The following is a 25682-nucleotide window of genomic DNA, read 5'->3' on the forward strand; positions in this document are numbered from 1 at the left end:
CATATACACACAAACATGTCAATGTTGGATTCAAACCTCAAATCTGATCCAAACATGATAATATTACCACTAGGACAACTAGACATTAATGAATTTTACAGTCCCAAATTTCTTTTCTATGGATATGTAAATACGCGATTTTATAAGAACAATCCATAGGAGGATTCCCTTCTTTTTTTAAATTCTACATCTATTGTTTTACCTTGTCAACCATGGAAGTTGTGTGCTATTGATTTACAAAAGAAAGATTGAGAATGGTAAGAATATCATAGGTCTTAAAGAACATTTTACATGCTTAAATACCTATTTGTAGTTAGTTTCTTCTTTTTTGTCTTGATTTTTTTATATATAAATTGAGTCTATCTAAGAAGTGTTATGCTTATTTTTTTTTTTGGTTAAATTCAGACCTGAGCATAGGCAGGGGGAAAAAAAACTGTGTAATAAGATGTGAGTGTTTTTTACAACCTGAGAAGCAATGAAGCAAGTGGTTAACAAAACTCTATTTGCAGAGCAAAAAGTACCAAAGCATTCTTTGTATCTATCACATTTCCCCCTCTGCTAAAACTAATCTCTTATATCATCATCCTCATCACATGTATCTAGGGTTTGGTACTTTGGTACTTCTCATATTGCAGTCACTCTGCATCAGTAACACAAATAAAACCCAATGGTCCTTTTCTTTTTTTAAAAAAAAAAAAATCCTTTTGATCAGCTTCTGTTCAATGTTTCCCATTTAGGTATGTTAGCAGTAGCCTCATTGACCATCTTTACAAGTCTCACCTGCAAATCACCAGCACAGTATCTAGTAACTGCCGAAACCAAAGCAATAAGCCAATCACAAAAATCATCAGCACAGTGCTAGATGAATGTTCCATAGTTAACTGTTTATTCACCAATCAGCATTTGAAACATAGAATTCTACATAAATAATCAAACAAGAACCTACAACTTTTGGCTGTTGGATAGAAAAAAGAGACTTAATTGGTGTAAGAATCTTTGGTTGCGAATCAAATGTCAACATGTAAATCTGGCTTGCTACTCATCAGACTTTCCCGCATCCCCATATGGCTAAAAACCTGAGTTTTCTAGCATATCTATGTACAGTTTGGATATTGAAAGTCAACAGAGTCACAAAACAAGCCGCGCTGATTTTCAGAACTATGGCGACAGATCAAAGATGTTAACAAGAATATAGTGAATACCAATTGCCAACGTCAATGGGGAGGACAAAGGTTAGTTAACACTAGTGGATACGTTTATTTCTGTGATTAAAAGCCTCCTGTCACTTGGCCTTCATAAGAAGTTGACACCATTTTAGAGACATCAATATTAAGGAGAGATACAATTTTGGAATGATCCGAAAAGGGCAAATTCCACTAATCTCAACTCCTGATCAATATGGATTTGATTAATCATTTATGAAAAAGCCAATTAGAAAATTGAACAACTTACCACACTTTCAGGAACCCCGGGTGGAGGTAAGGAAAGGTTTTTCGGTGGAGGACCCATAAGATATGATCTCTTGTCAAAACGCCATTCTCCAATCTTTCCATATGTTAGCTCGCCCTGGATGGAGAAATTACGGGAAATACATAGCTTAAGCACTAACCAGTAAGCAAGCAAGACTACGACTTTTAAAATGGACAAATGTGAGAAAAGAGAATCTTAAGAATAACTTTAGTGTAGTTTAGCATAATATAGAAAAGAGGGAGGAAGGATCAGCTTACTTTTAGATTGTAGTCACATCCATATGTATAATGGAGTATAAACTTCTTTTCAGTATCTAAGTCCCAAGGTGGCTGAAACAGTACAAAGACACGTGTTGATAACTGGTTTGCTACTTTGAGTAACAAAATAATCTCTAGCATAGGAAAGATACAGGAAGAGAAAAATCAATGTTTGACAGAACTCGTGTGATACGCACCTGCAGCATAAAGTCTTTTCGGAGAATATGCCGCACATTATGCAATGCAGATGCCACAGCATATGCATACCTTCATGTGTCAAAGTTTCAGATATGGTCAGTGGCCAACTGGCCATGATTATTTTCAATATGAAATGAAGATCAATTACAAATATATGCTAAGCAAAAAAATGCTCCAGTGTTTCTTGACAACTACTCACATTTCAAGCACCCATCCAAAGGCCTTATCAGTCTCCGGGTCATCTTTCATTCGCAAGGAAACATTCACCCATGTAGGAGCAATGTCCTCAAGCAACGACTAACGTTCATGATAAAGAAGGATCAGTGCCTTAAGATGAAACTATTTTGCTTTAGCATAAATTGGTAAATAAATATTAGCTGTATTGTGATAGTAGTAACTATAAAGCAAGTTAAAGTAAGACCACTAAACTGTTTCCCTGTATAATTTGTAAGTTTCTCCTCTAAAAGTGCTAATTACTGTTTTTTTTTTTTTTTGGTCCAGCTTTTCCAGAAACATCTAGATAGTAATCAATCAGGCAACTCATGTGAGCTGTAGGTGAGTTCACCTTATGAATGATTACGGGAGAATTGCCGATGGGATCAACATCAGTAACAGGACCCTTCTCCTCAGGATAGAATTTCCTAATTATTTTTTTGTTTTCAGCTGGTTTTATGTAGAAGAATGGATAACCTGCTGGTTTGGTTCCATAAGCCAAATTAGGCAATGGTCTTAAGAATAGGTGGTCAGGCTCTGCCATTAAAATATATCTGCACAAGAAATCACAAATTATATTGCGATGGCAAAAAAAGAAAAAAAATTGTATTGCTGTCAGACTTCGTTCTTAGAAGTATAGAAATATGGAAAACCAAAATAAACTCACTCTTCCTCAATAGTTGCTTTTTCCAGCCATTGAACAAAAGCCCATGGTCTATTTAGGACAATATAACCCTGCACCAAGAACAGGCTTAAGTTTTGATAAAATAAATAGGGAGGATGAAAGAAAGTAATCACAAGCAAAGGAGTGTGTGATAAAGCTAACAAGTATCAGCAGACTGGCACTCATGCCAACAAATTCACCACCAAGATGTGTAAAATCATGGGATCCAACCAAAACTTCTGACTCAAGAATGCATTGTTAAGTTGGTACAGAAACGTCATCTCACCCAGTATGGAAAGGAAAGAGAATAAATGGGATAGAATATGAAGGAATTAGCATACCTTCCACCCTTTAAATAGTTAATGAAATGGAAATAAAAAGTGGAAAGGTATTCAGTTTAAAATTCCAATGTGGCCCCTACATTGAGCACTTCAATTTGGAGGATGAAATGATGAGCGCTATAATTTTTAATAATTTTTAAGAGATGAAGAAGTTATTATAACAAAACTACCAGATTCAAACTCTCTCAGTGATGTGAAGATAGCTATCAATTTTTAGGCCTGTTTGGCATGGTAAGTTGGAGGTGGAGGTGGAGGTGGAGGTAGTTGAAATGTTTTTTACAATGTTCATCATGTCCTTGCTATCATTATAGATGTCTTATTCTGTGACTTTTAGGGAACGGAACAAGAGAACAAACAAAAGGTTCGGTACAATTCGAATGCACATTTAATTTAGACAGCAAATAGAACCCATCATTGATTTGGGACAGCAACTGAAAATTTTCACCGTAGAAAAAAGAGGAATATGAGTGTCGTTTCTCAGTTTCAAAACTACTTTTATCATCCTATAGCCAAAAAAACAAACTACTTGTTATCATCCCCTTTCTCTTTCTATTCCTTTCCCCAATATGTACCAAAAAAGACTTGATCACTAGGTTTGTAGATTGGAAGGATGAGACTCTGTAAATGATTTGGCCATCCTGACCATATTCAATTATCAGAACTTTTGCTTTGCCTTTTTGAGATTCTTTCCCTAGTGAAACCATTCTATATGTCAAGACACCAACTGTTTCCCAATTCCAGGTACTGTACTTAACAATTTGATTGGACTAAATAGTAATGGCTGAAAACATACTGAATTCACACAACAGAAGCAAAAATTCCTTACCCGATCCAAGCCCTCAGGAAGTGGATCAACCACAAAAGTTGGAATCTCATCCATCAATTGATCTTCCCTGCCTGAATGCAAAATTCGTGTGAACTTTCCCATGTCTGATCCAGGCATATCCTTTACCTTCTTATACCAGTAGTACATAATCCGACATTGCCATTGGCTGTAAGCAGCATCAGTTGCAGTCAAGGCAACATGAAATTTTGAATTGGATTCCGCTGATCCAATCACCCTTCCAGGCATCCTTAAAACAGGATCAAACAATTCCAACCCATCAGCCACCCAACTTCCAGAATTCGATTCTTTGTTGTGCATAATCATAGATAGCAAATTATAAGTGGCAAAGAAGAACCCAAGCGCCATAATCAGCATTAGTGCTGACTTTGCACGTCCCATGTTTTTCTTCACTATCATTTTTAAAATATTTGGTTCTTCGCACACGACTTATGAATATATAAAAGTCGACTCAACCCAATTCTGCAATCTACAACACCTTGTTGAAACTAAAATCCCATTCGCCCCCCAGTAACATCAGTTCAAAAACATCATCTACAGATACCACACATTCTTTTATGTATTCATCCAATTGATGCTCCACAAGAAATCTCTGCATCAAAGTAAGAACAACAAAAACGAGCACAATTATTCAATTATACCCCAAACCAAAAGCTTCAAGGGGAACAAGAAAAACAGTAAGATTAAAGTCAAATTCAGGCATAAGCATAAGGGGCGAAAACTAGAAACAGAAACCCAGATACAAAGAAAACCCCATACCTAATCAGAATTAAGATTCACGCAAACAGATCTGATCTTCTACTCCATTTAAAGAAACCCAGACGGGGAAAGCTCAAAGAGATGCAAAATAAACCAAATGCCGGCTAAAGAAGGGCAAGCCAGAAACGAGTGACACAAAAAGTACAAGACTTTGGCGAAGATTTGAAACTCTGACAGATGCTGCCTGTAGTAACGACTAGAAAACGCGGAGGTTTGAATTGAACAGAAGGGTCGTCGCCAAAAGTCTGTCCGACTATTTGACTCGAGAATTGAATATGATAATATATGTATATACGCGTGTGTATATTTCCCTTACATACAAGAGAAATGGCGGTAAGAGAGAGCGCACTTTGGTGCGCATGAAGTCGATGACGGGGTGACCACCGAACCGAGAAAGAGAGAGAAAGATTCAAGCTTTGCTGAATCGGATTGGTAATGGACGCAAATCCCGGTCATTGACGCAGACACATCCAATTTGTCTTTATCATAACTTATTGGGCACAAGAAAAAGGCGATCCAATGCGACGCAAATTGCTCCTTCGTAGGTGTGGCCCCTGGCCTCTGTTTATAGTACCACACTTTATAAAAGTTAGCCTAACTATTTTTTTATTTTATCTATTTTTGATCTGCACAGACCAAGTAATTTTTTTGTCCATCTGAATCTGAAACCACTTTATTGGATGTGTGTACTTTGGATTTTTTCATTTTAAAAATGCCAATGTCAGTATGCTGCGGCCCCATGATACAATGACATAAGTACTCTGTATAAATCTCATCTTTATTTTAACAAAATGATAGTACTCGTATAAAATAATACATTCGTGCATACCATAAGCCAAGTAACATCAGGTTCTTCCTTAAAACAACGTCGGACCTGACCAGGTATTCAAGATCAATCTCACATTATAAAAAAATATTTAGATAAAAATAAAATCATCAGTTTAAAAATATTTTTACGATATAAGAAATAAATACCATTATATTTCTTATTATAGATTACTTGTACCTCAAAAGTTTGTTTCAAAATATAAGTCACTTGTAGTATAATTAACGATCTTTTTCTAATTTTACCCCTATTAATTTAATAAAAAAATTAATTAATCTCTCTCCATCTCTCTCTTAACTTTTCATTTCTTATGCAATCTACCCCTTCCCTCTTTCTCTCTCTCTCAACTTTTAATAAGGATAAATATGGGAAAAAATGGTTAATTTAATATATTTCTTGATTTGCGGGTTTAGAATACAAGTGACTTATAATAAAAAAATAGACTGGCATGTGGAAAAGTTTACTTTGATTTATGATTTTTACTAGTCCAAACACCCCTTAAGTACAATTAAGCTTATTGGTTCACGTATTGATTGAACATTCCTTTTGTACCAACGTATTGTCTTGTAAACAGTTTTTGGGTGCCACTTTAAATGTTGCATTAAATATTAATCAAATACTCCTCTACTCCTATATATAAGACAGAGAAAAAATATACTCCCTCCGTTTCTTATTATAAGAGACAAATAACCGAATTATGTTGATCAAAAAAATAGTTAAAATTAGTTAAGAATAATCAATGTGTAAAAGGTATAATTTTTTTTCCAAAAAGGCCCTCATTAATAAGGAAAGAGAGCATGAGAGAGAACAATAGTAAATTATTCAAAAAAAGAGAAGTGGGAAGGAAAGAGAGTATGAGTTGAAGACAATAAATATAGGTAAAATAGGAAATCAACACAAAAAAATAGAGATAACTTCTAAGTGTCTCTTATGTATAGGAACATGCCATAACCATCAAATGTCTCTTATATTAAGGAACGGATGGAGTATTTTTTTATCTTATTTATAAGAAAGTAAGAGAAAATTTTTTATATAGATATATAATTTCATCCTTTATTTGTTATTATGTTGATTTTATTTTTATCGGATATAATGTAAAGTAAATAAAATTAAAATTAAAAAGTTATGGAATTTTAAATAAGAGCTGATGATGTTTAATGTTTTTCTTGATCTATATAAAATATTTGGAACTAACTTATAAATAGGGCAAGAGAAGTATATATATTAATATGAGAGATATAAAATTTTGATTTTCTTCCATAAAATCTTAAAGTTGAATTTTGTCAATAAAAAACACAAGCACGAATTGAATTTTGTCTTCTCAATAATTTTATTTGACCTAACTTCATGTATTTGAAAATCAATGGCATTGTTGGCCAAAAAAAAACAAGAAGAAGAAAATCAACGAGATTAGAGAGATAAAATAACTTAATGAGCAATCAAGCCAAACTAATGGCTAAAAAGAAAATCGAACCAAACTAATATAAAATTCTTTACCTAATCAAGATGTTCTTTTGTGATCAAATATTCTTCAACTCATCATAAGTAAGATTACGGTTAACAACAAATTAGGTCTCAATAATTTATAAACAAACTGTTCACAATGCAATCTTCCATCACAGACCTTTGATTAATAAGTCAAATATTACATATAAATTAGTAAAGCCCTTAAAATATAAAATTTATAACAATTCAAACTTAAATAGGGTGTTAATTTTAAACTTTTAAAGTTCAAGATAGTCATAAAGTTTATTTAGACAAAAAAAAAAGATATACATTTAGAGGAAAAAAAATTATATGTAGCTTAACCTATTTATAATAGAATTCTTCACAAGAATTATTATTATTATTAATTGTACCAAAAGTGAAGTCTCTAAATTAAACACATCTTACATGGGGTAGGACTGTTCCGTCCCAATAAACAGTAACGGGACAGAAAATCTGTCTCGTATTCTTGTCCGTCCCGGTGCTATTCCAGTCTCGATTGGGACTGGACGGATTCGGGACGGGACCGGGACGTTACGATATTTTTTTTATTTTTTTAAATTTTTTTAATTTTTTAATAAAATCTGATTTTTTTAATTATAGTTTTTTGGGCTTAAGCCTTATAAAAACATCTTTTTATTTTCTTTTTTATTTGTTTGGACACTCTTCAACAAAAACTCAAAATATTACATATAATAATCATTAAACACTCTAAACAAAAGCTTTTAACACAATAAAAACTTGTTAAAATTTCTAATCATCAATAATCTCAAATCATCAACAAATATAAAAACTCTAAATAAATATATCTATAGTTCCATACAATAGTCTCAAATCTTTAAAAAAATATAAAAAAAATATTATATAATAGGATAAAAAATTTAAAAAAAAAAAGGAACCGGGACGGACGACCCCGTCTCATGTCCCGTCCCGTCCCGGTTTGTCCCGTCCCGAAAAATTTCCAGACATATTCGTCCCGTCCCAATAAGGCCGGGACCGGGACGGGCTGACCAGGACAGGTCAGCCTTAAACACCCTTAACATGGGGTATGTAAGAAAAGGAAATCGATGATAGTAAAAGAATTTTGAATCAAACATAAAGTAAGAAACTTAAATTCATTAATTTATGTCGATTACAACCAACCTCCAAATCAAATGTTGAGATTTAACTAAAAAATTAGTTAAAACGGATATAAGTAAATGAATCTGAATTTTGTTTAAACATAAAATTAATGATTCATTTAATATTATAAAAACATGAGGACAAGATGGTTTCCTCCTGAAGAATTTGGGACGCACCTGAAGGATTTGGGACTCCCTTGATATTTACACAGCAAATTCATTGACAAGAAAGAGAGAGAGAAGAAAAAAAAGTGCTAAGGAGAAGCTTACCAAAAATGATCAATATATTCCTTCTATTTTATTTATAAGACTTCGTCTATAAACTGCAAATGATATTTTATAATTAAAACCGGAAGTAATATGAAAATGTGACTTAATTTATATTATCTTAAATATGAAAAGTTATCAGAATTTGAATTTTAAACTATAAAGGTAAAACTCTCTATCTAGACGTATATTTCATTCTTATTCACATATGCACATCCTAAAGTATCAAAACTTATCCACATCACCAAAATTAAAACTTTGAGAAACAACAACTATATGCATACAAGAATATAAATTAATAATTCTTTAACAATTTTCAACTTACATTTGTCATTCAATAAAATTATGTCAGTTCTTTTTTCCCCCCAATTTCTCAACTATTAATTAAAAAAACTAGTGATTTCAATTAAAAAAGTAAAAATAATAGAATACAATTTAAAAATATTTGTCCCCATCACAAACCTCCAAAAGAGAATATTAGGATGTGTTTGGATGGAAACCAAACCATAGTTTTAAAAGTGCTTTTACGGTTTACGAAGTCAATATGTGGAGGAGTTTGTCTTGTTTTGCGGAAAAGTGCTTCTAAAAAGGACTTTTGAGGGTTGCCAAACACCTCTTTAGTCATTTATGGCTGAATGTTGTTGTTAGTATTGTTGTTGTTATTTTGGCACAAACCAGCTTAATTTAACTCTCATTCTAGCCAGAAGAATCTTGAAATAATCTTAATTGCATAAAAAATTTAAAAGAAAAAAAAAAAAAAGAGGACAGGATAGGCAATATGCAAGTGCTCCACGTCATAATTTGTCTCTTCCATAAACAGAAATCGTGAAATGATGCTCCAAAATGAATCGTGCACTTTTTCTTTTATCTTCAATCACTTTTTGAATAGATGGATGTTAGCCCGATAACAAAAATGGAATGTATCCTTTTTCTTTTTCTTAGCTAAGCACATGGGTTCATTGTGTGGGCACAAACTTCTTTGATTAAAAAAATGATACTCCTCCGGTCCTTAATATAAGACCCATTTAACTAATTTGATTAGATTAAGGAAGTTAGGTAAGTTAGTTAATTATAAGAAAAGTTACACATTTTTCCTAAAACACCATAATCATCTTTCTTAATACCTCCTCTTCCTCTTCTACTTGATTATGGTTGAGGGAGTATTCATAAGGGTACTTTAAAGAAAATTGATAAATATAAGAAATGGGTCTTATATTTAGGACCAAAATCAACTCATGAATTGGGTCCTATATTAAGGATCGGAGGAGTATGTTATAATTTTTCTTTAAAAATTGAATCAATAATTATTTTGGTGTCATGCATTTGGATTTTTTTTTTGGCCGTCTATGCATTTGGCACTGGGGTTAAAAAAAAATCATAGATAGCACTAAAAATAAGAATATGTAAAATTTGAGAATTTAGTATAATAAATATAAAGAATTTGACTTAACTATTTTTTTAATAATATTAATGAAATACTATAGTAAATACAATAATATCTAGGTAAAGTAACATTCAACATCCTAATATTATTTTTAAATAACATCTAGCACTTTAATCTCATTTATGGTACATCCAAAATCTCATGTGATTTTTTTGATACTTCTAGCACTCTAAAATTATTTACAATACATTTAGCACCCAAGTCATGAATAAGATTAAGATGTTAAATGTAACAGACAGATAGCATCAAGATATTGGATATACTATAAATAAAATTAAAGTGTTGAGTACTACTAAAAAATAACATTAGGGTATGTTTCTCTTAATGAAATACATTAATATTATGCTAACAAGGTACTATTATTTTATTCGAAAAATAGATGATGCGTCATTGAAATTCTAAAGGACAAAAGTTTGAAAACAAAGTCAAAATTTTAAAAAATGGCTGTTGTTTGAAAACGGAAGAGTAATAACATAATAAAAATGTACTACCTCGTTCCTTATTATAGAAGTTAGTGTAAGTATATGACTTTCAATTTAGTTTTAAATATAATACCCTAATATATTTTGTCTCTTATATTTTTTTAATAAAGTAGTTCTTATAGTAGTCGTACATGTTAAAGGTTCTATCAAGCAGTAGTTCTAACTAATACACATAATTAGCAAAAATATTTTAGAAAAAACAACACTTATTTATTACAAATAACTAATTTAATTAATTTTCATAATCTAATCAAATTAGTTAACTAGTTTTTATATTAAGGACGGCAGCCAGTAATTTTTCACCAAGATTGATATTTTTAATAGGTTATTCATGTCATATGTAAATCATATTTTAAATCATTTTTCTGAAATAGAAATCAATCATAGTCAGAATTTCTTTTGTTCAATTTAAGGAATTAGATGAAGTGGACAGTCATGTTAGGCCCACTAACTGACAAAAGAATCATTTTATTATTAAGAAAAGGAGTGGGACTGAAAATGGAAGGAATATTCACATTTTTCTATTCAAATATAAGGAATCAAAATGTCTTTTCTATTTCTGCTTTGTCGGCCATATATTCAAAAGATAGAACTTCTTTTAAGATAAACTAAAAAGTATTATTTCTGTTTTTTTCATAATTAAAAATGATTATTCCAAACGCAGCAGCATGACAAGTTATCACTTTCTTAATAAAAAGTAAAAAAAAAATTGTTTTTTTTAATTTTGCATCATGTTTTGCTTCATTCCCCTGGTTTCATTTAATTTTAATATATTCTCTCCATGTAATTTTGTGCCTTAAGTTTGCTTACTCAAATGTAATAGATAATTAAGGAATTAATTTTAATCCTAAATGTAAGAATTTGATTCAAATTTTCTTTGTTATTATCATTTTTCACACTAATTATCTAACTTACAAAGCCCCATAATCTAATGTTATATAGTGATATTTTAAGAAAATTAGATCATATTTATTAGAATTAAATAATATATTAAAATTTTTAAACTTATTTAAATGAATTGACTCTCGGATTAAGAATTGAAAGAGTAGTTTTTTTTTCTTTTGGGGGTCACGGGATTCACAATAAAGGTTGCTAACAACTGGCTTTGTTGCCCTTTCCTCAAGTTAATGGCATTTAGCTTTGGGGCAGCCATTAATATATTGACAAGAGATAGCTAGAGGGGTCTATAATGTCACGTGCAGTCTCCTCCCAAATTGAAATGAATTGCTCCATACCAGAGTCCATATTTTATTATTTGAAAAAAAAATGACAAAATAATTGACGACTATTCTTATAATGAAGCTTTGACATGTGAAAATATATCAGAATCACCTATTTATCATTTTAAAATTCAATAAGTATTTTTTTAATTATTTTCTCTATTTTATTTGCATGTGCGTAACAAGCTGTTGGATCCTATTCAATGATAAGGAAATTTTCATCAACACAGTTTTCAATGAAACCCGCTCTTACAAACCAACAAGAAAAAATAATCTCAATTTATTTATTCAGATGTGGGACTTATGCAAATGAGTCTTGAAGCAACAATAATGGTTGCTGTCAAATGATCTGAAAGTTGGAAGTTTAAATCCCCAGAAACCGCCTCTTTGTTTATAAGAACAAGGCTGCGTACATCTATCCCTCCTTAAACCCTACCTAATGGGAAAATACACTGTTAATTGTTATCACTATCACATAGCACAGGTAATAAGGGACTTCTCCTGGTCTCAGAAACATAGGAACGGATGGAGATAAGGGGGCAAAAGAAAGGTATTAGAAGTGAACCATGATGAGTCAAAGCACAAGGACTACATTACAAGTTCAGTGAAACTTCAGAGATCGAATATTTTTTCTTTTTCAAAAAGAAAAAGGAAAAAACGAGGGAGATTTATTCTTCAGAATGCAGATTTTAAACTCTAATTAATGAACCTATCATCCGACTATCATATGCGGTAATATGCTGGGCAACATAAATTCTTTAAAATAACCCCCAAAAAATTTTAAAACTGAGCTGCAAAATTTCGGAATTTATGCTGTGGGTTTTTGTTGGGTGTGACGAGTATTTAAGACATAGGTAAAGATTGTGTTCAATGAGACAATATACGAAAGCCATCAGTATACAATATAACATCAATAATAAATCACAAACCACAAGCGATGCAACGTTCAGGCGTGAGTCCCTCCTGCTCCCTCCCTACCGAACATTATTATATAGAATTCAAGAGAATTTTTTTTTTTTTGGCCAATACTTGAAACTGCATAAAAATCAAAGGTGACACTTATAACATGTTTCTTCTAAGTAAGAGCCATCTACAGCGTTAATAGTCGAAGAAATCTACAACATATCTTTTTCCTTTTGCGTGAGTTTACTACATTCCTAAATACAGAAGAGAAAATAAAGCAGGCAAATCCTTCACAGGATCAAACACAGAATATGCAAGTATGCACATATTATTCCATTAATTAATGGTTGTGTTAAATTCAAACCTTTCGCATTATCTTTACTTGGGGCTTGATGCCTGTATTCCATGGCGCTTAAAATACTCTCTAAATCCATAGACACTGAGGTCGTAATTAAACTGCATATTTAAATGAAAATTTTGACACAGCTCATCAGTATTCAACGGATATAAACAAATCCAGCAAACTTTCACTAAGTTATTTAAAGCAGACACTAACACTTAGATCTTCTACCTCCACAATACTAAATGCAGAGTGTATTTGAAGAGAGATTAGGCGAAAACACATTATAAATGTGAACCTCAAACATAATCATATTCTTCTATACTACTCCAGCCCTCAATCTAAGACATAATTAACTAATTTGAATAAATCAAGGATATTAGTTAAATTAGTTAATGTGATATGATTTTCCTAAAACATCTTCATTAATTTCCTCCCTTCCTCTCCTATTTGATTATTGTTGGCAGAATATCAATAGGGCTATTTTGAAAAAAAATTTATAAACATATGAAATAAGCCTTACATATAAAACCAACACCAACTCCCTAATTAGATCCTACATTAAGGACCAGAGGAGGATTGCTTTTTCTCCAAATGCATAGATATATGAGTGTAGAACATCTAATTTGGTTTTTATGGAGGGCGGTCAACAGCGGGGATAATTTATAAACAGGCCCCATAACTTACAGGTAAGACCATCACGTTGTATTTAATAATATTTGGATCAGCCATCCTTCCCTGGTTCGCTGCCTGTATGGAAAAGCAAAGTCAGTAAGGGTTTTAATGGACAGGTAATCACGACAAAGATTGGCCTATTGCAAGAACATGATAGAACATGCTTTCGGGTTAATCATGCCATGGAATGCGTCTGTGAGACTATTACGATCTCTTTCCATGAGATTTTGAGACAGAGCAGGAATATCGTAGCAAACAATGTGAGGTGTACTGTACCTTCTCCGGGCTGTGATATATTTCAATAAACGGATACTCCTTTCTCTGTCGTGTTATGCAAAACCCAGGATATTTTGGACACTCAACCTGGAAAATAGCATAACATAATCATTTCAGCAAAGAGTAATACAAATCTAGACTGCACATAGAAGTGTAGTAAATGGGAAAATAGGTGCCACCGGTATAAAGAGGAGGATTTGACTAGACTAATTCTACTTTAAGGCTGAAGTCCTTGAAATTAAAATTACAAGTCATCAGAAGTTAATAACTACATCAATGCCTCTTCTACACATGTTTTTGTGTTTCTATCAATAGAGAAGTGAATAATATGCTTTATAAAGTGTTGTGTCATTGACTTAAGTTTCAACACTTACAGTTGGCTGTTAATGACAACTTACGCGCATAAATTTAACACTTGGATAAAACTCAGCAGCAGCTTCCTCCAATACCTTGTCAAGATGTTTCGTGTAGTTACCCCTGCATTATAATTAGCTTGTGGTTATTCCAAAATCTTTTCTTTTCTCATTTTCTTCACAATTTTGGACCTAAAGTCAACATCGAATTCGGGTTGGATGGGGGATCAGGCTAATTCTACCTGATAGTAAATGCAACAACGACAGGAGAATCTTCCTGAAGGAGCTTGATAAACTGACGCTCTGAGGTAAAATGAATAACCCTTGATGGTCCAAGGTCCTTTGGATAGCCAGTATAATACCTATCATCAACACAAGAAAATAAATATTAAATTGCACCAAAGAAAGGGGGTAACAAGGGGAAAAGGTTTAAGAGAATTGACAAGTTGGTGCTTATTAGAGACAGAAACATACTAGACAGAAAAAATTGTGGCAGCAAAAATTAATAAAAGACAGTCAGTCAGTCAAGTCCCACAACTCTATAACAAAGAGACATTGACAGTTGCAGCTAGAACAGTTTTCATTAAGCACCAGATATAGGAAGTCATACTTGCATGTTGTACGAAGCTGGCTGATCATACGATCAAAAAATGACGAATCAGATGATGAATCAGCCATTGTACAGGGGTAAGGTCATGCACCAGATTCAATTATATAGTTCCTGCAACATAAATATCATATTTGAATAGATACCAAAGAATTCATTAAGTCTAATCTCAGATTTTGGCTCAGTATAATAATTAAGTACAAAATACTCTGACATTACAAGATAATATTGCAATACCAAGTAACAGAATCACTTTTGGTTGCCTCAGCTGTCTCTTTGAACACCTCACGAAAATGTAACTTGAGTGAAATTTGGCTTTAAAAGAATTTTCAAATTTTGAAAAGACAGAAATACAAGAAAAAATGTAAAATGCATCAGCTCAGTTTTTCAGGCGAGTGAAGGAAAAATGCATGCAATCAAATATTGCTGGGTAACAGTTACTTTGCTTATAGCAATGCTAGGGGATGCTTTACATGCTTGGTAAATTGGTTTCATATGAAGCATTGTCTATTCTTAGGCCAAAATTTCTCAATGTCTTGAAGTACAACACGCAACAAGAGGTCTGTGACTCTGTGAAACCCAAGGCCAGGGTACCTGTACAAGAAATCGTTGCCCTTCTTTCTCAAGCATTTTGTCAATCAGCTACAGGGCATCATGCCATGTTGACAAGCAAAGCTTATCCAAAGACATGAAACACTCTTATAATGAAATAAAAGCATGAGATATCCTATAAAACTAGTTTAATGCACCGTAACAAAATGTAAACAAATTTAAAAACACAGAAACAGATAATAAAAGAACGATATATTGTACATGTGTACCATATGAGTTGATACCATGATCAATTATTATTTCTAGGCACGGAGATGTACTATGGAGTAAAAGAATATTAGAATGCAGTGTTGAATGCAGTCAATTATGTGGGAAAACAATGAAGTACAAACTGAAGAACTGCGTTAGCTTGGGCTCCTACGCGTAGTCACTGGTACGTGAAAAGAAATGAAGGCAAACTGAAACTCTCTAAAACCCTAACGGAAGCAGGAAGAATGCCTGCATCTTCTGAACCATTTCTCAGTCTAAATACATCACTACGTCAGCGCTTTCTTCCTTCCTTCTTTTCCTTTTTTGTTCGATAAAGGTTGCACCAAAGGATTCTCATTGACATTGTTAAGCTATTCAACAAGTTCCCACTGAATTCAGAATACTAACAGAGAATTCACTCAAAATCAACAGTTTATAGAACAAAATAAGAAGCTAATATTCACAAACTAGAAAAACACCACCAATGGTTTAAGAACGAAAATTAGTAAAATAGGAAACCGATATTCCCTCTAAAATTGAAGGCAGCCAGCTAAATACCGTCCATGTCCCGGAACTAAAACTGGGGAATAGAGTTCACGCATTTTAATAGAAAAGCCAAGATAACAACAAGAAGCGTAGCGAGGAATAGGGGGAAAATAGAAGAGTTTCCAGGATGGGAGAGGGGGATTCGAAAATTACCTCCGCGGCTCACGGTCAAGAAGTCCAACTCGACCAGCTGAGATGGGCGGCCAGCGAACAGCAGAAAACGGCGAGAATGCTGCGGGGGATCGTCTTAGTGTGTTATCTCGATTCGATTAATGATCGGCGTTCCTCGCAACCGAGCGTTTGCGGGAACTAAATCAGTGTTTCTGGAAGTGCGCGGGCCATGACTCAAAATCGCCAGAAAAAAAGAAGTCCTTGTTTGGGATTTTAGAAGCCCAAAACCCATTTTTGGAGCTATCGCCTAAACTATGCTTGTTGGACAAAATGGCATAATTACCAACAAGATTGGATCAAGAAGAAGGATTAACTCCTCACAACATAACAAGTCAAGATTCGAATCTCCGCTAGAAAGGTGTCAACATTTAATGCCCACAGTGCTTTGAATAGGATTGCTTCTAATAGGAAGATATCTATACTTAGTTAAAAAAAAAAAGCATAATTACTTTTTTTTAAAAATGTAATGTTTTATGAGACAAAATTCTTTTCATGTCCTTATTTTTTTAAAAATCTAATTTTTCTGCAGTTAATTTTTTTATTCATTGTTTTCTAACCATTACCAAAATCTAATCACAGCCCTACTTTCTCAAGTGTAGACAAAAACACAACAAAAAATAATAATACTTAAGTCTAAATTAAGGGAAAATGATGAGAATTTTAGACACATGCATTAAACATTAAAAAAAATTATGAAAAATAAATGATGATGATGATGATGATGATTGACCGAAATGAACTTTTTTCTTTTAATTATATTTTAGGTGGGGAAAGAAAAGATTAGCCCATTGTAAAATTTATTGCCCAAATGTGCCTAAAATTTGATTCAAGGGCTTATGTGCAATTATTCTTTACTTATGTGCAGTATTTCTTGAGCTACTAGGTAACGATATATTGCACAAACATGAAGAGGTGTTGTATTTGTTCAAAGACTTGGGTACATCTGGACACTAAATTTTGCAAATAGGGATTGTCGAGCAATTTTCTGAAAAACACTTATTTGGTAGATCCAAAAATAACATGCCCAAGGCCCACTAATCACTAAAGCCTCAATCCAGATTCAAACTTGGGAATTTCAGGCCCATTCAAATAAAGCAGTATTCCTTTTATACTCTTGACATGAACAACTAACTACTTTTTTTTATAATTTCAGTATCTCATCACAGCATGACAGATCAATAGTAAAAAAAAATTTAAGAAATGTGTTTATATTTAGTGTCTGATAATATTTTAAACAGTAAGAAAAAATCCTCTTTTAATATATACATATATACTCCTCCGGCTTTTAATATAGGACCTAATTGTTGAGTTGGTTTTGTTCCTAAATTATCCCGATACATACTCTTCCAACCATAATTAAGTAGAAGAAAAAGAGGGAGCATTAAAAAAAATGATTATGATATTTTAGAAAAACGTGTCATATTTTTTATAATTAACTAATTTATATAACTTTTTTAATTTAATCAAATTAATTAAATAGATTTTATATTAAAAAACTGATGAAGATATAATTATATGTATTATTCATAACAACTAGAAGACACTGTTTAGAAGACAACACGGCCAGCTCCTTTGATGCTTATTATAAGACATTTTTCGAAACACCTTTTGAGACGAGGTATGAAAAATAAGTGGTCCTAACCACATCTTGTAGCTATAGCTCTAATCCTACGTCCCTAGTTGCTAGGTGCACATCATTTTCTTGTCACTTCGACATATTCCTCAAGAAAAATTGTTTTGAAAAATTAGATTGAAATTTCATGTATTTATATAAAATTCAAAATGAATACTGTTAGTCAAAGTTTATCCAATAAAGCAACATGTTGTACTTTATTCCAAATTCAATTTTATATTTTTGTTTTGCCAACTGCAATTCAAAACTGATCAACGAAATTAAGTGAAAGCTCAACGAACTCATGTTTTATATACGGTCAAGACTTATTTAGAATTATAATGGAAGTTTTTAGAAGTAACTTTTTAATTATGATTTATAATATACAGAATAAATAGGTGAAAAGAATTTTCACCTTAAAGAGTAAAATATATTGATTATTCTTTTATTTTATCTCAATTATAAAAACCTCTTTTTTATTTTGAAAACGTATATAAATTTTTTTACAGCTAAAACATATGTTACATGACCTTCTCTTCTATGTTTAAAATTTTATTTTCATCCACTCAAATAGTTAGTTGAATGTTGACTGTGACTTTAGATTATTTTTTTAATCAAAATGTCCCTTTTTAAATTAATAATTATTTAGACATCTATATGTTTCAAAAAATAATTGTCTTTAAAATTTCTAATATGGTATAAAATTTATTAATTTTGGTCTAAATAATAAGAATTTATAATTTTCATATTTTACTTTAAATCATAAAATTTCATAAAATTAGTTAAATTTTTAATCAAATCTTTTATGTTTGTTTTAACATAATAAAATTGATGTAACTATAAAAAATAATTTAGAAATTTATTAGAAGGAAGAATAAAATAATAAATAAATTTTATTTTAATATAAATTTCAGTTAAAATAATATTTTTAAAATATTCCTAACAGTGTTAACTAATTGGACTAAATTGTAAGTTTTTAAAATAAAAGAGAGATCTGTGTAATTGATGTAAATTAGAATGAGTCAGAATATTTTACTCTATCTTAAATTATATATTTGCCCTTATGATAAACAACTAACAGGATGGAATCAAATCTTACCCCACCACTAGGGGTGCGTGTGGACCAGACTGGATCAGGTTTGTTATCAGCCCGAAGTCTGGTCCAATAAAGACCTCGAGTTGAAAAAGACAGCCCGAGATCTGGTCCAGTCCAGTACCAATCCGAGGTCGGGTTGGATTAGAGTTGGTCCAGGCAGTCTAGGACCTAAATTTTTATTCTTTTTTAATTTTTCTTCAATAGGAGGTAAGATTGTAACTTACTATATAAAATTTTGCACATATTTTAATTCAAAGTTCATCAAATTTGATCATTCCCTTTCAATTTCCCGATAATGTCATGTTTTATTAATTAATCCTCATTAATATAGATCTTATATTGTAGAAAGTATATACGCATGCTCATTACTTAAGAAGTTAATAGATAAATCTTGATTATTTGAATAGACCAAAAACTTATATAGAAAAATTAAATCAAATTAAAATTATATAAATAATAATTAAAGAAAAACCGGCCTAGACTAGACTGGACCAACTGGTCTGAGAGGCCAGTCCCCAGTCCAATCTAGCACGATGAGACCAGTTCAGTCCAGTCTGCTCTAGTCTTGTTTCGGGACAATTTTTTCTGGACCAGACTGGACTATGTTTGGTTGGGTTGGACCGGACCATACTGGACCACTGGGTTTTTGCACAGCCCTACCCACCACCATACTATCAAAAATTTCTAAAAATGCCTACAAATTGGTGTATTTTTTATTTTTTTAAGGGACAGTGACAAAAAAAGAAGTTGGAATTTTGTAAATACCAAACAAAAAATATCAACAAAAATTTATTTTCATTTGTAAATTAAACTTGTCAATACTAAATAATATTGTGTTACTAAACCTAATTTGGGATTTGTAATTTTCAGCTTCTTTTTCTATCATTGTCTTTTTTTTTTAAGTGAAAGAGATATTGTAAAAACCAAAACCACTAACATCTTAATATTTTAATTAATTACGGAGCGTTTCCATTGAATTTTACAAAGGGACAATAACCAAAAAAAAAAACTAGAATTTTATAAATGCCAAACAAAAAATGTCATCAAAAATTTATTACTCCCTCCATTCCTTATTATAAGAGACATTTAATGCTTATGACATGTTCCTATATATAAAAGACACTTAAAAGTTGTCTCTACTTTTTTGTGTTGATTTCCTATTTTACCCATATTTATTGTCTCCAACTTACATTCTCTCTCCTTTCCACTTTTCTTTCTTTTAATAATTTACCATTGTTCTCTCTCATGCTCTCTCCTTATTAATGAGAGTATTTTTGAAAAAAAATTATATTTTTTACACATTAATTATTATTAACTAATTTTAACTGTTTTTTTATCAACATAATTCGGTTATTTGTCTCTTATAATAAGAAACGGAGGGAGTATCATTTATAAATTCAAACTTATCAATACCTAATAAAATTACGTTATATTTGGAATTTGTAATTTGTAATTTCTTTTCCTGTCGTTCTCGTTTTTACAAATTCATACCCAAGTTTTTTGGATTTTCTCTCGATTTTTGGCATGTTTTTCATTAGGATGCTCATGGATGATGATGATGTTTGGGGCACACACAAAAATTGCGGGGCCAGGGCAAGTGAATAGCATGGATTCCGAAGTCTAACACGCCCTCCAAAGACGGCCTTAGCCCTTAGGAATTGATGCTTCACGTGGAGGAGAGAGAAATATGAAAAGTTAATAGTGTGGCTTATAACAACGATGGCCCCACATGTATGTGGTTGCACAGCTGACTGTACTGTGACCCCCCCCCCCCAAAAAGTAAATGGATAGGATAACTGTCAGACCTTGAGCTAAAATATCTTCCCCTCCCTCTTCTTTTTAGTATAATTAGGGTTAAAAAATCAAAATTAAGGAACTTGTTTAGTGCTCATTTAGATCAAGATGTTCATAAATCATAAATAAAAAATTACTTATAAATTATTTCAAATAAACTCTTAAAATAGCAATTGTAACTTTCAAAAGTCATGATTTATGAGACTGCCATTTTATATTAAGCGACTCAAAATAAGTATTTGAAAAAATAAAAAAATTGCTATAAAACAAACATTTTATTATAATTACTTAAATTTACTACGGGACCTAGGTCGTTAAATAAGTATAATTCTGTTTTGATAAATATAATTTTGATTATTTATCAAAAAGAATATAACTATATATCTCCGGCTATATACAATTTATCTCGAATAAATTTCAGGTACTTTTCAAAACAAATTTTATAATAAAAGATTTTTTAATAATTTTTTGAAAATTAATTACTCTATCATTATAAATTGGGAAAACCATATTGGAGGTACTTATATTTTTTTTCAATTTTCAATTTGGTACCTATGTGTTTTTTGTTCTTAACTAAATCTTTATTTTTCCTCTATTAACATCATTAATCCTTATGTAGAGACTAAAAATATCAATAGAATAAAGTTATAAGAGCTAATGTTGCTAAAAAGATAAAATTAAATGTTTAATTAAAGAGAAAAAAACACATAGGTACCAAATTAAAAATTGAGAGAAAGTATAGGTACTTTTAATATGGTTTTCCCTTATAAATTTGACCCAGTACAATCTAATTCTCAATCTTTATTATGAATCGCTCAATTTTTAAAATTTCAATCATTTTTAAACTTCAAGCTATGTCAATAATTTGGTTGACTTTTAAATTTTAATAATAAATATTTTAGAGCTTTCAAGCCTCCTAGCCATCTTTGTGAATGAGTATATGCTCATAATCCTAATAAACTTTAATTTGTAATAAATAAGTAATAAACAAAACTAATCGTAGGTGAGTTATCAGCACGCATAACTAGAACTTAAAAGATTCAATATAAAGTTTTAAGGATATTATCTGTCTGTCATGTAAAGTTGATTGAAAATTTGAAAGATTAATTAGACTAGATTAATAATGATAGGTTAGGTTTAGTGGAATGGACTGGTTCTTCACAATATAATAAGCCGAGGTTTCAATTTCTATTGAAAAATATGTTTATATTTAATACCTGATAATATCCCGAATAAAATTATCACTAATAAAATATGAAAAAAAAGGGGTAAAACTAAGGTAACTGAATAATTTGATTCCTCAATTGCTAAATTAAGGACACCAACGACACGAAGGGATGGAAAGGACCACGTGTACTTGGAAAAAATTTAAAAAAAAAAACGCTAAATAATTTAAGTTTTCACACACTAAAAACTCCTCTGGTTCTATTTATAAAACAGAAAAAGAAAATATTTTTTTGTCCTATTTATATTTCATTGAGAGAAAATGTTTTTGTATGAATATATAATTTTATTTTTTATTTATTATTGTGTTAATTTAGTTTATATAAGGTATATATATTAAATAGAGATAAAGTTGAAAAGTAGTTAAATTTTAAATGAAAATTAATGAAATAAAGATTTTTTTTAATATGTGTGAAACATATTATAAGTCACTTATAAATAGGATTAAAGAAGTACTTCTCTAGTTCTTAATATATGACCTAATTGTTTAGTTAATTTTGATCATAAATATAAGATCTATATCTCATATTTACTAATTTTTTAAATTATCTCTATGGATACTCCCTCAAATATAATCAAATAAGTGATGGAGAGAGGATATTAGAAAAGATGATTATGATATTTTAAAAAATATGTCATATTTCTTATAATTAAATAATTCATCTAATTTTTTTAATTTAATCAAATTAATTAAATAGGTTTTATATTAAAAATTCAAGAAATAATAATTTGAAAATGAATAATAGAAGCGGATAAGGCAGAACGAAAGCTCACGTACTTTTTGTTTCCATGCCTTTTGAACGCTTCGCTCGAGACGGCACTGTCCCACAACCCTCAGCGTCTGCGACCCTCCACGTGTTCCAATCCGTACACCATCATGCCCCCATTGGTCACTTTCCGCACCCTCCTTTAATGCCGCGTGGATTGGATTCTCCTTGCACTTCGGGTCCTCTTTACCACCACACGTTTCTCTTCCCCAAGAATCTCTCCTCGCCCTCGCTCGCCTTCACATCACCTCACAAGTCACAGCACATCTTTACTCCAATTTCTTTATAAAAATAGGTGAATAATTGAATTATATAAACTAAAACTTTAGTAAAAAAATGATTATAGATAAAAATATGTAAAGAAAGTTTATAAGAACAGAGGGAACGCTGGTAAAAAAAAAAGAAAAGAGGGAACAAAATACTCCTTAATTTGATTAGATCAAAAAGATTAAATAAATTAATTAATTAGAAAAAATATGACATATTTTTTTAAAATATTACAATCATTTTTCTTAATATTCTTTCTTTCTGTCGTATTTAATTGTGATTGAGGGAGTAAAAATAGAAGTAATTCAAAAAAATTAATAAATAGGTTTTATATTTAGAATCAGAATCAACTTAACAATTAAGTCATATATTAAAGACCAGAAAAATATAATTCTTGATTAATACGTAATAATTAATACAGATACATATACTCAGTGAAGGAAACATAAGAAATAAATTAAATGTTTAAATATGTACAAAATATATACTACTCAGTGCTTGTGTTGGCTGAAGCTGCTTATCATAAATATAGGAGAAATAAAAGGACACGATTCTAGAATTATACTACCTCTTTCCATATTAATTATAAGAATTAGGTGACTAATTTAAATATGTTAAGAAAAGGAGTTAAACTAGTTATTTGTAACAAATAGGTGTTATCTTTCCTAAAATATCCTTACTAATTAAATGTACTGGCTAGAACTACCTTTGTGAGAAGGATTACTTTGGGAAAAAATACATAAATATGAGAGATAAAATGGATTGAGGTCTTATATTTAGGATCAAAATAAAAATCAAATAAGGTATTATATTAAGGACCGAAGATAGTACATGTGTATATTTTTTTTGTTGCCAACTACATATGTGTGTATATAATAGGTATTATTCAAATTTTATTATGGATATGGACATTTTAATATATCAGGAACATGGCATATATAAAGTCCAGAAAACCAGAGTCTTGAGCGCGAAATAACAAACTCTTTATGTACCTTAGTTCTTTCGACAAGCATGAATAAAATTTGCCTAAAAGAATTCAGATGCAATTAATATGTAGTTGAACTTAATGAGTACTGTTCATTTTTATTTACTTAATATGATTCACATAAATTAAAAAAAATTTTAATGCCTTAAAATTTAACAACATTTTTCAGAGCCTTTATCTTTAGTTAGTATATACACTTTTTAAAGCAACAACAGTCTACTTGTCTAGTTGGCCAAAGAACAAAATACCCATATGGTCATGTTTATAGGATATGTTTAGCAAGTTTGACACAGATTAAAAAAATAATTTTCATTGTAATCAATAAATAAATGATAAAATAACACGTTTCTATTAAAAATTTAATAATGTGACTTATAAAAAGGATTAAAAAAAACTTTTCTCCTTGCTTTATATATAAGATCAGAGAACTACATAATAATAAATTTAGAATAAAATTATATATTGATACTAAAAATTTAATAAAATAACTTATAAATAAAACTAAATAAAATATTTTCTTTATTTGATAAATAGGATGCGTGCTTGATGGTTTTGCCTTTATGTGTAAATAAATTTATCAGTCGAATATAAATATTTTTAAAATGATCACGTGCCAAAGAACCCAAAAATGTAGACCCCAGGGCATGGGAAGGAGGAATGGTTGGAAATAGAAGACAGGTAAAGTGGGTGTGCGTGATGCTTTGGACTGAGGTTGGTAAACAGACGCCTAACCTTATTGGAGTGCCTCACATGATTTCCTTGTGCGGCTCCTGTGTCGCCACGCTTCATGCTTCCCATCTTTTTGGGAATTCCTATCCTATTCACTCAAAGCATTCGAAAGGAGAACTATGATGATTTATTCTTGTTCTAAATATAAAAATTAGTTAATTAATTTAAAAAGATTAAAAAAATAAGTTAAGTTAGTTATTTGTAATAAATAAGTGTTGTCTTTCTTAAAATATTATTACTAATAAAGTGTATTGTCTAAAACTATTATTAATAAAAAAAACTATCTTTAAAAAAATACATAAATATGATAAATAAAATAGATTGAGGTCTTGTATCTAAAACTAAAATAAAAATTAAATAAGCTATTTTATCAAGGACTTGAGGTAGTACTACTCTCTGGTTTTAAATATAAAATTTATTTTATAATATAATTTATATTATAAAATGAGATTATATTTAACACTAAAAATGTAGTTTAAAGATTAGTTATTAAACTGATTTGGGACTTGTTTTGAGCTGCTTAATATAGATATTTATAAACACATTCACGTATATGAAGATAAATTCATCTTATGTACTTATATTGTGTTTCGTAAATTATAATTGAAAATTGTTTTTGAAGGGTCTTACCAACAATTATTGCGATAGTAGTTTGAATATCATTGTTTAACCACAGCCAAATTAAAATAAACATTGTATTTCGTAAATTATAATTACAAAATTGTTTTTGAAGAGTTTTATTATCAATCTAAACGAGAACTCAGATAATAGTTTGAATATCATTGTTCAAGCGTAGTTGAATTAGAATCAATTCAATTGAGATTAAATTAACACGATTTAATTAAATGTGCAAATATATTTATATATAATCCTAAGAAGAAGAATATTTAAATACAAAATATTAATGTGCAAGCAAAAGAAACATTCATATATATATACGCACAC

At 30.8% G+C, this 25682-nt stretch overlaps 2 protein-coding genes across 6 annotated transcripts; both read right to left on the reverse strand.

Annotated features, from left to right (window-relative positions):
* Positions 1-426: 426 nt before the first annotated feature.
* LOC114759036 (hydroxyproline O-arabinosyltransferase 3) lies at positions 427-9488 on the reverse strand. 2 transcript variants are annotated; one of them, XM_028948135.1, is made up of 9 exons: positions 9476-9488; positions 3970-4579; positions 2806-2873; positions 2491-2692; positions 2125-2222; positions 1925-1994; positions 1728-1799; positions 1453-1566; positions 427-780 (listed from the first exon to the last, which is right to left on the reverse strand). In XM_028948135.1, the coding sequence occupies exons 2-9, from the start codon at positions 4384-4386 to the stop codon at positions 709-711; spliced, it is 1113 nt and encodes a 370-aa protein (XP_028803968.1). In that variant the 5' UTR covers positions 4387-4579; positions 9476-9488; the 3' UTR covers positions 427-708. The 2 variants fall into 2 exon arrangements, with proteins under 2 accessions (XP_028803968.1, XP_028803967.1); XM_028948134.1 differs by lacking the exon at positions 9476-9488 and adding an exon at positions 4747-5148.
* Positions 9489-11843: 2355 nt separating this feature from the next.
* Positions 11844-16383, reverse strand: LOC114759037 (uncharacterized). 4 transcript variants are annotated; one of them, XM_028948139.1, is made up of 8 exons: positions 16246-16383; positions 14749-14859; positions 14381-14500; positions 14184-14262; positions 13786-13872; positions 13522-13584; positions 12859-12950; positions 11844-12092 (listed from the first exon to the last, which is right to left on the reverse strand). In XM_028948139.1, the coding sequence occupies exons 2-7, from the start codon at positions 14814-14816 to the stop codon at positions 12873-12875; spliced, it is 495 nt and encodes a 164-aa protein (XP_028803972.1). In that variant the 5' UTR covers positions 14817-14859; positions 16246-16383; the 3' UTR covers positions 11844-12092; positions 12859-12872. The 4 variants fall into 4 exon arrangements, with proteins under 4 accessions (XP_028803972.1, XP_028803969.1, XP_028803971.1 ...); XM_028948136.1 differs by lacking the exon at positions 11844-12092 and having other exon boundaries at positions 12612-12950; positions 16246-16382; XM_028948138.1 differs by lacking the exons at positions 11844-12092; positions 16246-16383 and adding an exon at positions 15219-15290 and having other exon boundaries at positions 12612-12950.
* Between the last annotated feature and the right edge of the window lie 9299 nt (positions 16384-25682).

The sequence above is a fragment of the Neltuma alba genome, unplaced genomic scaffold, assembly GCF_004799145.2.
Source record: "Neltuma alba isolate B1F8T4 unplaced genomic scaffold, ASM479914v2 tig00010783_pilon, whole genome shotgun sequence".
NCBI lineage: Eukaryota > Viridiplantae > Streptophyta > Magnoliopsida > Fabales > Fabaceae > Neltuma > Neltuma alba.